This window comes from Melanotaenia boesemani, chromosome 24, assembly GCF_017639745.1.
Source record: "Melanotaenia boesemani isolate fMelBoe1 chromosome 24, fMelBoe1.pri, whole genome shotgun sequence".
In the NCBI taxonomy this organism is placed as follows: Eukaryota; Metazoa; Chordata; class Actinopteri; order Atheriniformes; family Melanotaeniidae; genus Melanotaenia; species Melanotaenia boesemani.
Genome location: NC_055705.1, coordinates 23,377,467 through 23,389,871, shown reverse-complemented (window position 1 = coordinate 23,389,871; position 12,405 = coordinate 23,377,467). Strand labels below are relative to the sequence as shown.

Genomic DNA, 12,405 nt, shown 5'->3' with positions numbered 1-12,405 from the left:
AACCAGTCTGTAGCAGCTTTTAATCCCATTATAAACCAGTCTGTAGCAGCTATTAATCCCAGTGTAAACCAGTCTGTAACAGCTTTTAATCCCAGTATAAACCAGTCTGTAGCAGCTTTTAATCCCAGTATAAACCAGTCTGTAGCAGCTTTTAATCCCAGTATAAACCAGTCTGTAGCAGCTTTTAATCCCATTATAAACCAGTCTGTAGCAGCTTTTAATCCCAGTATAAACCAGTCTGTAACAGCTTTTAATCCCAGTATAAACCAGTCTGTAGCAGCTTTTAATCCCAGTATAAACCAGTCTGTAGCAGCTTTTAATCCCAGTATAAACCAGTCTGTAGCAGCTTTTAATCCCATTATAAACCAGTCTGTAGCAGCTTTTAATCCCATTATAAACCAGTCTGTAGCAGCTATTAATCCCAGTGTAAACCAGTCTGTAACAGCTTTTAATCCCAGTATAAACCAGTCTGTAACAGCTTTTAATCCCAGTATAAACCAGTCTGTAGCAGCTTTTAATCCCATTATAAACCAGTCTGTAGCAGCTTTTAATCCCATTATAAACCAGTCTGTAGCAGCTTTTAATCCCAGTATAAACCAGTCTGTAACAGCTTTTAATCCCAGTATAAACCAGTCTGTAACAGCTTTTAATCCCAGTATAAACCAGTCTGTAACAGCTTTTAATCCCAGTATAAACCAGTCTGTAGCAGCTTTTAATCCCATTATAAACCAGTCTGTAGCAGTTTTTAATCCCAGTATAAACCAGTCTGTAACAGCTAATCTAAGCTCTCTGATTGGTGGAAAGTCTGACAGGAAGTGGCTTCATCATCATGTCCAGGTCTAAATAGAGGTCTCTTAGCAACATAGTAGTGATGGTGATGTTTTTATGGTGAAATGTGATAAATAATGCTGTTATCATGGATCATTGTGGATTTACCAGATAGAGTCTCTGAATAAAACTACATTTAGTGGCTGGATTGTAAACCTCCTGGACGGGATAGAAATGCTGGAAAACCTCCGTAGGGCTGCTGTCCTGCAGGTTTTGGATGTTTTCTGCTGCAGTGCTTAATCTAATTAATGGGTCAACATTTTTTGGCAGAACTTGACAACAAGGTGTTCAGGAGAGTCATTTTAATATAAATCAGGTGTGCTGGAGCAGGAAACATCTAAAACCTGCAGGCCCTCGAGGACCGAAGCAGGACACCCTGATATAAGTGACAGCGCTTGTGGTGCCAGCAACCGAGCAGCGTTTAAATGGTTCAGTACGCGTGACCATCATGGCTGCTTCACGCCCTCAGAAATTAACGTTGGTAAGTTGGAATATGTGAGCTGGAAAATTCCTGCTTTTAACTTGTGTTTGTGTATTCATCTTGCTCCGTAACTGTTCTTGTACTTGCTTGTGTACTACGGTTGTTACCGGAGGATTCCACCAGGGGGCGCATTAGAGACCAGACAGAGATACTGAATTTGGAGGATGGAAACAAGATGGTAGATGGTAGCATCAGAAGATGTGTTTGTTTTATTTCGTGACTATGATCGAAGAACCGACAGCAGCTGTATCGTAGATGGTTTATAAGGACCTTACAAGGCCACATTTCAACAATCTCTCTGAATAAATCACAGAAAACAGCTCTTCTTCTTCTTCTTCTTCTTCTTCTTGCAAAGAAAACAATACTCCAAATCTAAAGAAAATCAACGCACATCGAACCACAGTAGTTGAAGAACGTCTCTCTGGTTCCACCTGGTCTTTGCTTCATTAATCATTTCAGTTATTAAAATAACAATAATTATCATAACTCTCTTATGGTCTGAGGCAAAGTGGAAACCTGGTCTGTGGTCAGATGGATGAAAATGTGAAATTCTTTCTGGAAAGAATCACTTTTGATTGTGATCCTAGATCCTTTTCAGTTTGTTTGAATTCCTAAAATTATCCTTCAGCAGCCAAAATAACAACATCTAAAGCTCCGTGTGCGTTGTGACTACTTCCCCTCTGCTTTGAAGAGCCCCTACAATATATCCTCAACAGCACCTTCACAGCAGGGTCTGTTGGAGCAGACTTCCTTCTCATCCGGCTCTGCCATGCAACCCTCACCCTGCAGCCTGAGGAACTGTAGAGGACTTGTTCTTCCATACAGCTAGCTCTCTCTGAGGACACTCGCTCACTTTAATCTTCATTGGCTCAGTTTTCTATTGCAGTGTGTGCTTCAGAATGATGGCATTTAAAGTTTTCAGTGAGGAATTTTTGGGCATAAATTCATGTTTGATGCTTTTTTCCCTCCTTTATGCTGAAGACACACAACTCCCCCAACAAAGACACGTCTACAAGTGGTGGAAGCTTTCTGACTCAACAAGCATTATTAATAACATCCAATTATCTCCACTGGCTGGAAAATGAGGGGCACAGGCTGAGAGAGAGATGACAGGCTATGGGTAGGACTGATTTTCAAACGCAGACTTCTCCCTGTTGCAGCTTCAGCGCCATCATGAGGGAAAAAAGGCGGGGAAGTGTGTGCATGAGTTTTAGCTTTAGCTCTGCAGGGTTCTCTGATCGTCTGCATAAGTTGTTTTAGCTGAACTCGTTTCAAAGGCACTGGCTGAAATGAAGCATTCAGAGAAAAAACTTCTTGTAAAAACACAGGAAGCTGTAGATCATCTAAAGGGTAAGCTATCCATCACAACTTCCCCACAGAGTTACACACTACCATTCCTGAGACGCTGGTGATGGTGTAAGTGATGAACCTCCGGAGAGTTTTAAGAGTTAATCATCACACATTCTTAAAAACATGGGTTAGTAAATGGAAGTGGAGGAAACAGCATCTTCTTCACTGAAGTAACTGAAGTGAGTTTGATCCAGAGGTGAGTTTGGTGATGCTCTCTAATGCTCTGCTGACTGTGCTGCATCGCTGCCATGGCAACAGGCCATGTGACAGCATCACCAGCTCTGCATAATAATCAGCCTCTTGTCAAAACCCTGAGGTCATCGTCTTTCATTCATGGCGTTTTACACCATCACCGTGCCAGCGATACTGGGAGCATCTCTTACAGTCTCTTAGGATGTGTGTGTGATGGAAAGGAGAGCAAATCAGTTTACGGGCCATCTGCGTAAGAGCTTTACAAAAAAAAGAAAAAAGAAGTTCAGAGAGGGAAGGAAGAGGTGGAGAGGGATGACGTCCATTTGTTTTTACACAGCTTGAACCAATTAGAACATGTCAGCCTCTTACACCCATTCCCCAGGGGTGCACACACACACACACACACACACACACACATATGTACATATAAAGACAGAGAGCTACATAAGTCTTTGGAGAATTGCATAAGGGCTGGCTGATGTAATGCATCGAAACAGGCGCCCTGGAGAGAGAAAGCATGAGGGAGTTGCCTCCGAAGAAACGAAACATTCCCTTCAGGCTGATCCCAAACACTGATTATGCAAACACACCAGCATACTATAAACCGATCATCTGTCACAAAGCTACGATTACACACTACAAAGCCAACATACATAAAATAACCAGTATAATATGATAAAGTGAATTTCCTTAAGTCACTAATAAAGCCAGCTGATAGGTGGGTTTCCCTGTGGGATAGAAGGTTCCAACACATCCTCTTCATATGGTTTTTGGTCTCGTGTTGCAGTTTCTCCTCCTAACCTGAAGGTGGCAGCAGGGGTGGTATCGGCCGGTAAACTCACCACGTCCGAGTTCTTTTGATGGTTCACTTCAGTTCCGGTAAGTGTTTCCTGTTTTTAAACAACAATGGCGTCCAACATGGTGCAGTGTCTTCACAAGCTATAGTACTACCCAGGTACTATCTGGTACTATCTGGTACTATCCAGGTACTACCAGGTACTATCTGGTACTATCCAGGTACTACTAGGTACTGTCAGGTACTATCTGGTACTATCAGGTACTATCAGAGGGATGAAATGTGTAGCTGGTGGATCCTGTAGGTGTAGAAACGTTACTGGATTTTGGGGAAGTGGTTTACGTGGCTGCTGCTAGATTTAAGTTTTTCTGTTTAAACATCAGGAGTTCCTGGCATCTTAAAACTAAGAATTCCTGTTTTGTTCAAATTTGCAGTAATAAATATCAGCCACATTGCTGACAGTTTATTCTGGATCTATCTGTTCAGTCTGGGTTACTTTCGTGATCAATAAGTTATGCCTACAAAGACTGAGGACAGGGGCGTTGCTAGACATAGGGCTCTACAGGGGCCCAGGCTCTCCATTACTCATATTTATGTGTGTTATAGAATTAACAGTGTTATGTTCCATCTGCTTCCCTTTGCTAATCTGACTGTTACTGTTGCTTCCAAATCACTGCTACTGAAGCTGAAATAAACAAAAAATGATAATGATCAAATTCAAATTATTGTGATAAATTCAGTCAGCTGACGTTATTTTGAGCTCCTACATGAATTTGGAGGTTTGCTTTAAAAGTCCAGCATAATAAAATTTATATTGTCAGACTTTACTCATATTTATTTATATTTACAGAAAGACATTATAAGGAATTGTTGGAAATTTCTGTTTGATTGGGAACTGTCTGACTGGGAACTGAGTGGCTGGGAACTGTTTGATTGGGAACTGTCTGACTGGGAACTGTCTTATTGGAAAATGTCTTATTGTGAACTGTCTTATTGGGAACTGTCTGACTGGGAACTGCCTGATTGGGAACTGTCTGACTGGGAACTGAGTGGCTGGGAACTGCCTGATTGGGAACTGTTTGACTGGGAACTGCCTGACTGGGAACTGTCTTATTGGGAACTGTCTTATTGTGAACTGTCTTATTGGGAACTGTCTGACTGGGAACTGCCTGATTGGGAACTGCCTGATTGGGAACTGTTTGACTGGGAACTGCCTGACTGGGAACTGTCTTATTGGGAACTGCCTGATTGGGAACTGTCTTATTGGGAACTGTCTGACTGGGAACTGTCTTATTGGGAACTGCCTGACTGGGAACTGTCTTATTGGGAACTGCCTGACTGGGAACTGCCTGATTGGGAACTGTCTTATTGGGAACTGCCTGACTGGGAACTGTCTTATTGGGAACTGTCTGACTGGGAACTGTCTTATTGGGAACTGCCTGACTGGGAACTGTCTTATTGGGAACTGTCTAACTGGGAATTGCCTGACTGGGAACTGTCTTATTGGGAACTGCCTGACTGGGAACTGCCTGATTGGGAACTGTCTAACTGGGAATTGCCTGACTGGGAACTGTCTGACTGGGAACTGTCTTATTGGAAAATGTCTTATTGTGAACTGTCTTATTGGGAACTGTCTGACTGGGAACTGCCTGATTGGGAACTGTCTGACTGGGAACTGAGTGGCTGGGAACTGCCTGATTGGGAACTGTTTGACTGGGAACTGCCTGACTGGGAACTGTCTTATTGGGAACTGTCTTATTGTGAACTGTCTTATTGGGAACTGTCTGACTGGGAACTGCCTGATTGGGAACTGCCTGATTGGGAACTGTTTGACTGGGAACTGCCTGACTGGGAACTGTCTTATTGGGAACTGCCTGATTGGGAACTGTCTTATTGGGAACTGTCTGACTGGGAACTGTCTTATTGGGAACTGCCTGACTGGGAACTGTCTTATTGGGAACTGCCTGACTGGGAACTGCCTGATTGGGAACTGTCTTATTGGGAACTGCCTGACTGGGAACTGTCTTATTGGGAACTGTCTGACTGGGAACTGTCTTATTGGGAACTGCCTGACTGGGAACTGTCTTATTGGGAACTGTCTAACTGGGAATTGCCTGACTGGGAACTGTCTTATTGGGAACTGCCTGACTGGGAACTGCCTGATTGGGAACTGTCTAACTGGGAATTGCCTGACTGGGAACTGTCTGACTGGGAAAGGGATAAAATAGCTACACATCTGAACTGTTTTTAATGATTATGGGTAACAGCTTTGATGAATTTCTGATCGTAATTAATCAGTGTTGTCCCTAAATGCCTTGGTGTTGGACTGGGGGGGTAAACTTTACCATTTACGCGGGGCCCACTGCAGGTTCGGGGCCCTTGAAAGTTCTGGATTAAGAAGTTATTTCGTGTTCCATTTTAAAACGTCTAATCATGAATATAAAAGTCAGTTTACCTGAATTAAGGTGCAGAAAGACTGAATTTTGTTTTATAATAATGATGAATGTTCTTAGAGGCCCTATCACCCCTCTAAAAGTAAGACAGGAGGTACAATACAAAACATGACTCATGTTTGTTGGTGTATCCTAGCAAATGGCTTATTGCATAACAATCATATTGAACCTTAAACATCACTTTAACATGGTAACATCAGTATGGACAAAGATTAACATCATGAACCACGTGGTCCTCAGTCTCAGACCCAGCAGCAGCAGCAGGTCCATCACTTTCCCGTGCTGGAATCATTTTCATACAGTCTCACCACTTCGATCTTCTGTTAATGAAGGTCTCAAAAAGGCCAAAAGCCAGTTTGACAAGGCACACAGATCTAGAGAAATGAGTCTTATTGTGAAATTCCCTGTGTCTTGTCTCAGTGTTCCTTCCTTTGTGTAGTTGAGCTGGTTCCTGTTTTATTTTAAAGTTTCTGTTGGTACTTTGAAGACCTTTCAGTAAACCTTTTTTTACATTTTGTATTTTATGATTAAACCTGCACAAAATGAGTCAAAATGAGTCTTATTTTGGTTGGTTCCACCAAATCTCACCCGAGGATAATTGAAAAGCTGGTCTGGTAACTTTCTACTGACTGATGTAAATTGTATTTCAGAGATTAAACCTACACCAGTGATACCAGAGGCCATACTGGTGTAAGCTGTCAGCTTAAATATATTTATCGGTAAGTTAGTATTTTATTTTACAACAAATAATGAAAACATAAAACCATATATTAATGATATGTTGTTGTAGTAAAAGAACCTCAAATTAAAACATTAATAGTAGATAAATACAGTTAAAATAGTTTTTAACGGGATTGTAGGAGGTCTAACGCGTCTCAATGGCTATGAAAGAAAACCGTACATCCAAAAGTGATGATGGTCCACAGCGGACGTACTTGAACAACACAAGCCATTATTCTTAAGCTGCTCACTGCTGATTGTCCATTAAAACGTTTCTGACGAGTCTGAAAGCTAATGGCACCTAATGCAGCAGCGACGAGGCTACAGGAAAAAACAAGCAGGAAAACCACATTTTATCTTTCCTTTTGTTGTATAAACAGTTAAAACAAAGCTCGAGACTTACGTATTTTATTTGTTTTTACCAATACGTAGAAAATAATCTCATTCATAGATTATTAACAAATCTTAAAACATTCCACTTTGATAAAATTCCTTTTTAATTTACTTTATTCTGTTTTAATTCCTATTATTTATTTGTGTTTTAATAATTTCAGTCATTTAATTTTCTTTTAGTGCAAACAATTTTTCATCACATTGTATTTATGAATTTCTTTTGTAAAGCACTTCGTGATGCATGAAAGTTAATAAATTTGATTTAAGTAGATTATGTTGTCAACGTGTACAAATAAAACTGCCACCATTTACAGGTGCACAAGGACAGAAAAAATTCTAAAATTCATTTTATTTTCCATGAGGAATAAAAACATATTTGCCTTTAGACTGCTGTCAAGATACCTGTCAAAGCTGGGAAATAGTATTTCCTGAGGAAGGTTAGAGAATCAAGAATGGATGAGACAGAAATAATGGATTATGAAGAATCCCAAATCTATATTAAGTATATGGACATTACTAAGCCTTAGAAATCTGAGACCTTATAATACAAACAAATCCTGGGCATCAACTGCAAATACAGAGAAGGATTGAAACAAGGCTACAGAGAAGAAACGGAGGAAGTCTTAAAATGAGCCCTACAATGATGACAGACCCAGTTTTTCAGGTGTCAGTGGCTCATTGAATGAGAATCTCCCGTTCCACCACATCCCAAAGCTGCTCTACTGGACTGAGATCTGGTGGCTGTGGAGGCCGTTGGAGTCCAGTGAACTCATCGTCATGTTCTAGAAAGCAGGTGGAGATGATCTGAGCTTTGTGACATGGTGCATTATCCTGCTGGAAGTAGCATCAGAAGATGCTCCACTGTGGTCATAAAGGGATGGACATGGTCAGCAACAATACTCAGGTAGGCTGTGCTGGTTAAACCAGGCCACGTTGGTACTAAGGGGCCCAAAGTGGGCCAAGATGATGGATGGATCCATGTTTTTTAATGATGTTTCCAGCAGATTCTGAGCCGAGCATCCTAGAATCAAACCACCAGCCTTCTACGTGATGATCCCCGGTCTAGACATTGATCCATGGTTGGTAAGCCAGAATGCGATATGATACAAGATGATAAAATATGATACCATATCATGTTTGATACGATACGATACCACTTGACAACACTGCATCTTCAGCCACATGGCAAACCTTCGCTTTCTGTGCTCGACACATAAACTGGTGATTATTTTTATTCTCAGCATTTTTCTATGAGCATGTCTCGTAGACGATGTGTAATGTCTGTCCTGAAATCTGGGAGCAGATTCTCATGTGCTGGTTTGGATTTTCCTGCTATGAACAAACTTTTATACCAAGTAGTTCTGCGCTACTGTACAATGAACATGACAACCAAATGTCACGTCCCCAAAAGGCCCCAAGGACCATCAGTTGTTTGAATGTGGTCTTTCCAGGACACAGCTGGTAAATCATGGCCTCCAGGTATTTATAGGAAGCACCTGTTTGATTCCTTCGTTATGAGCGGTGGTGGAAACAGACCGACGGTCAGATGCAGCTTCTTTGGTTTTAACGGTTTACTTTCTTGTCCGTGTTTCTCCGAGTTAAACAAGCTGAGTAAAACTACGAATATCATCAGAAATCAGAGCCAAACGCTGCATGGTGCACATGTGTGATGGATATAGCACCACCACGGCTGCTTCAGTTTTCTTTTTGTTCACTTGAAGATAAATTTAGGGCCATATTTAACCAGTTTGTATCACTTTCTGCTCTGTTCAGTAACAAAGACTGAAAGTCGGCGGTCTGTTCTGGTATGGCACCGTTTACTGGTCTGCTTTGGTGATTTGGTGGTAAACATGGAGTCAAACAAGGCAGAGGCGGTGCTTACCACAGCCGAGGTGGGGGTCCAGAGACTGGATCCCCTAAGACTCAATGTTTCCTCCTCCTCCACCGGAGCTCCCAGCTCCACCGCCCCCTTCATGTAGCTACAGTTCCTTTCAAGGATGGAGCGCAGCCCCTCCAAGAACACCATGCTGGTGGTGCATCCCATGCTGCCCCCCACCACCACCACTGTACAGGAAAACCTTAACTTCCGATCCACCAGCCCAACTTTATCCCCCAGTCATGGCCTCTTCCACATCCCGAGAGAAAGTCGCCTCCCAGGTGAGCCGACGGGTCTGAAATCCACTCAGGAATCAGCTGAGAAAGATTCGCAGTGATTCTGCTGGAAACTGAGACGCAGCCGAAGAGCTGAGCTGTTCCTGCTGTGTGACGCTCGGCGGAGGGATGAGGGATGAATGTGTGGAGCAGAGGAGCAGGGCGTCAACATTCCCGTCTTTCCTCCCTTCCCTCTTCCCTCTGCTGCGGTGATGAGGATGCTCCTCGCTGCCTCTCCTCTCTCTAACTCCTGCCTGCCACTTTCACTTCTTATCTCCTCCCTCCTCCTCTCCCCTCCCCTCACTCTAGCAGCTTAGTCATTTCTCTGACTCGGCATGCTTGGTACAAGCTGACTGGTACCATCGAAGCAGCTCTGCTCAGCCACACATAAACCGGCTGCTGCACACAATGTTTGACTCTTTCTTCCAGCGATAATAAAATTACAAGCATCTTTCTGCTATCATTCACTTCAAGGACATAAAATGATTTAACTTCATGAGGCTGTGTTGCCAGGCTGATGTTAACACTCTGAATGGACATCTGATGCCTTACAGGACAAGAACAAACCTGGAGACCCTGCAAATCACTGTTCAGAAACAAGGTTATGCTAAGTGAAGCAGCAGGCCTGTTTATGTGAGGATCATTTCTCATAACTGTCCTCAGGATTTTCTCCAGCTTGACTGGTGTAAATATTTCATCAGCAGTTGACACAGTGGCCCGTTTTCAAGTGGATGACGCAGCAAAGAGGGAAACAACAGGCAAGGCAAGTTATTTAGTATTTAGTGCCTTACAGAAAACATTAAAAGCATTACAGCGGAAACATAGTTAAAGCAACAGGAAGCAGAAAGCAGACGTCTCACAACAGAGATCTAAATCTGTGCTACGACAGCTGCTGTGGGAAAGATTAAAATAAGGACGTGTGAACGAGCATGTCGTCACGTTTTAGTGCCGCATTCTGAAAATTCACAGGTAGTGTTTGCTTGGAGCATTATGAAGTTGTTCAGGTTTGATCCTTTAACCTCATCATCACAAGAACTAGTTTCCTACTTCCTGTCTGAAAATAACAAAGCCAACACAAATGAAGTACATGGCTGGGCTGGATGTATAATCCTGGTTTCTACAGAGAGCTGAGACGTGAGATTACTACAGAATCAGGATGTGTGTGTCAGAGTAAATTCACCTGGAACACAGTAGAACATGGAAATACTATTTCCCCCTAAAAGAAAACCACATTACTTTCAGTGAGAACCAAAGAATAGCAGCTCCGTTCACCTAGGAATGAGTAAAGTAGGCCTAGGAATGAGTAAAGTAGTCCTAGGAATGAGTAAAGTCATCCTAGGAATTAGTAAAGTAATCCTAAGAATGAGTAAAGTAGTCCTAGGAATGAGTAATGTAATCCTAGGAATTAGTAAAGTAATCCTAGGAATGAGAAAAGTAATCCTAGGAATGAGAAAAGTAGTCCTAGGAATGAGAAAAGTAATCCTAGGAATGAGAAAAGTAATCCTAGGAATGAGAAAAGTAGTCCTAGGAATGAGAAAAGTAATCCTAGGAATGAGAAAAGTAATCCTAGGAATGAGAAAAGTAATCCTAGGAATGAGAAAAGTAATCCTAGGAATAGGATAGTAGTGGAGCTCAGATTTAAACAGTTTTCTGCTCATGTTCAACATTAATTCTACGGCTTCCCATCCTTCCTCCACCAGGTTTCCATACTACTTCAGAGCTATGTATGGCACTATGGAGCCAGGACATCCCATCACAAACATGTTAGCAAAGCAGTGATTTTCACACCAGACATTGAGGCTAAAACTAAAGCAGTGGTGGAGCCAGACTTTATCAGGGGGCTGTGGGGCTCCTGAAACTGGGTCTGGGGTCGGCTTCCACCTCATCTGTGTCCTTCCTCTTCATTCTAATATCTTCCTCTACTAAACCAGACTGGTTCCAGGTAACATTTCTCCACATTTTCATGCTGTTACCACTAACCAACAAGCAGCCTTCCTAGCCTCCTGTTTACATGAAACTGGATCATGTAGCTCTAGCTTCTGATGGATAACACTCATCTCCCCAGAGCTCTGAGAGAGCCCAAGTCTTTGTCTCTACATGTTTAAATTCTCTACACTCTGGCATGTGCAGACAGATGACTGCTGCCTCCAACAGGCTGATTCAAACCCTGCACATACTGCACACTGAAGGCTGATGACTCAGTGGAAAAGAAAAACCCAGACGATGCTTCTCACCTCATCTGACACCCCAGTAGAGAGGAAAAGATGTTTCTACATTCAGAAGAAAGCAGAGATGTTGACACACTTACTACAGCATGAGATCCATGAGATCCTAGAGTCCAGCATTAGCAGACACCAGGAAGCAGTAATGCTAGCATGTAGCAATGCTAGCAGTTAGCATAGCAACATGATGGAGAAACTCAGCTGAAAGACTCCACCAAGCATCGACATCCAAACCAAACACAGTTCAGACCCCAGCAGTTCTACAGGAATGTAGAAACCAGGAGAACATCTCTGTCCATGTTAGAGCTTCTGATCATTTCTCCACACAAACCAGGAGTCACATGACAGCAGAGACGCTGCTGGTTCCAGAGACTTCTGTCTCACCACGGTGGGACATTCCTAGGATTAGTTTACTCATTCCATAGGACTACTTTACGCATTCTTAGGTCTATTTTACTCGTTCCTAGGATTACTTTACTCATTCCTAGAACTATTTTACTCATTCCTAGGTCTATTGTACTCATTCCTAGGATTACTTTACTCATTCCTAGGACTACTTTACTCATTCCTACGATTACTTTACTCATTCCTTGGTGAACTTGGCTGCTATTGTCTGGTTTCCACTGAAAGTAATGTGGTTTTCTTTTAGGAGGAGAAAGTATTTCCATGTTTTACTGTGTTCCAGGTAAATTCTGTAGTAATCTCACACATCTCAACTGTAGATACCAGGATTATACGTCCAGCCCTGGCAGCTGTGAGGATGTACTTCTTTTATTTTGGGAATGTTATTTCAGACAGGAGGCAGAAAACAGGCCTTGT

The 12,405-nt window shown here is 42.4% G+C and overlaps 1 protein-coding gene across 1 annotated transcript in view; it reads right to left on the bottom strand.

Annotated features, from left to right (window-relative positions):
* LOC121635868 (dedicator of cytokinesis protein 9-like) overlaps positions 1-9,257 on the bottom strand; it is a 73,829-nt gene extending 64,572 nt beyond the window's left edge. Inside the window, 1 exon segment of the mRNA XM_041979234.1 lies at positions 9,096-9,257. Coding sequence (XP_041835168.1) covers positions 9,096-9,257 — 162 coding nt within the window.
* Between the last annotated feature and the right edge of the window lie 3,148 nt (positions 9,258-12,405).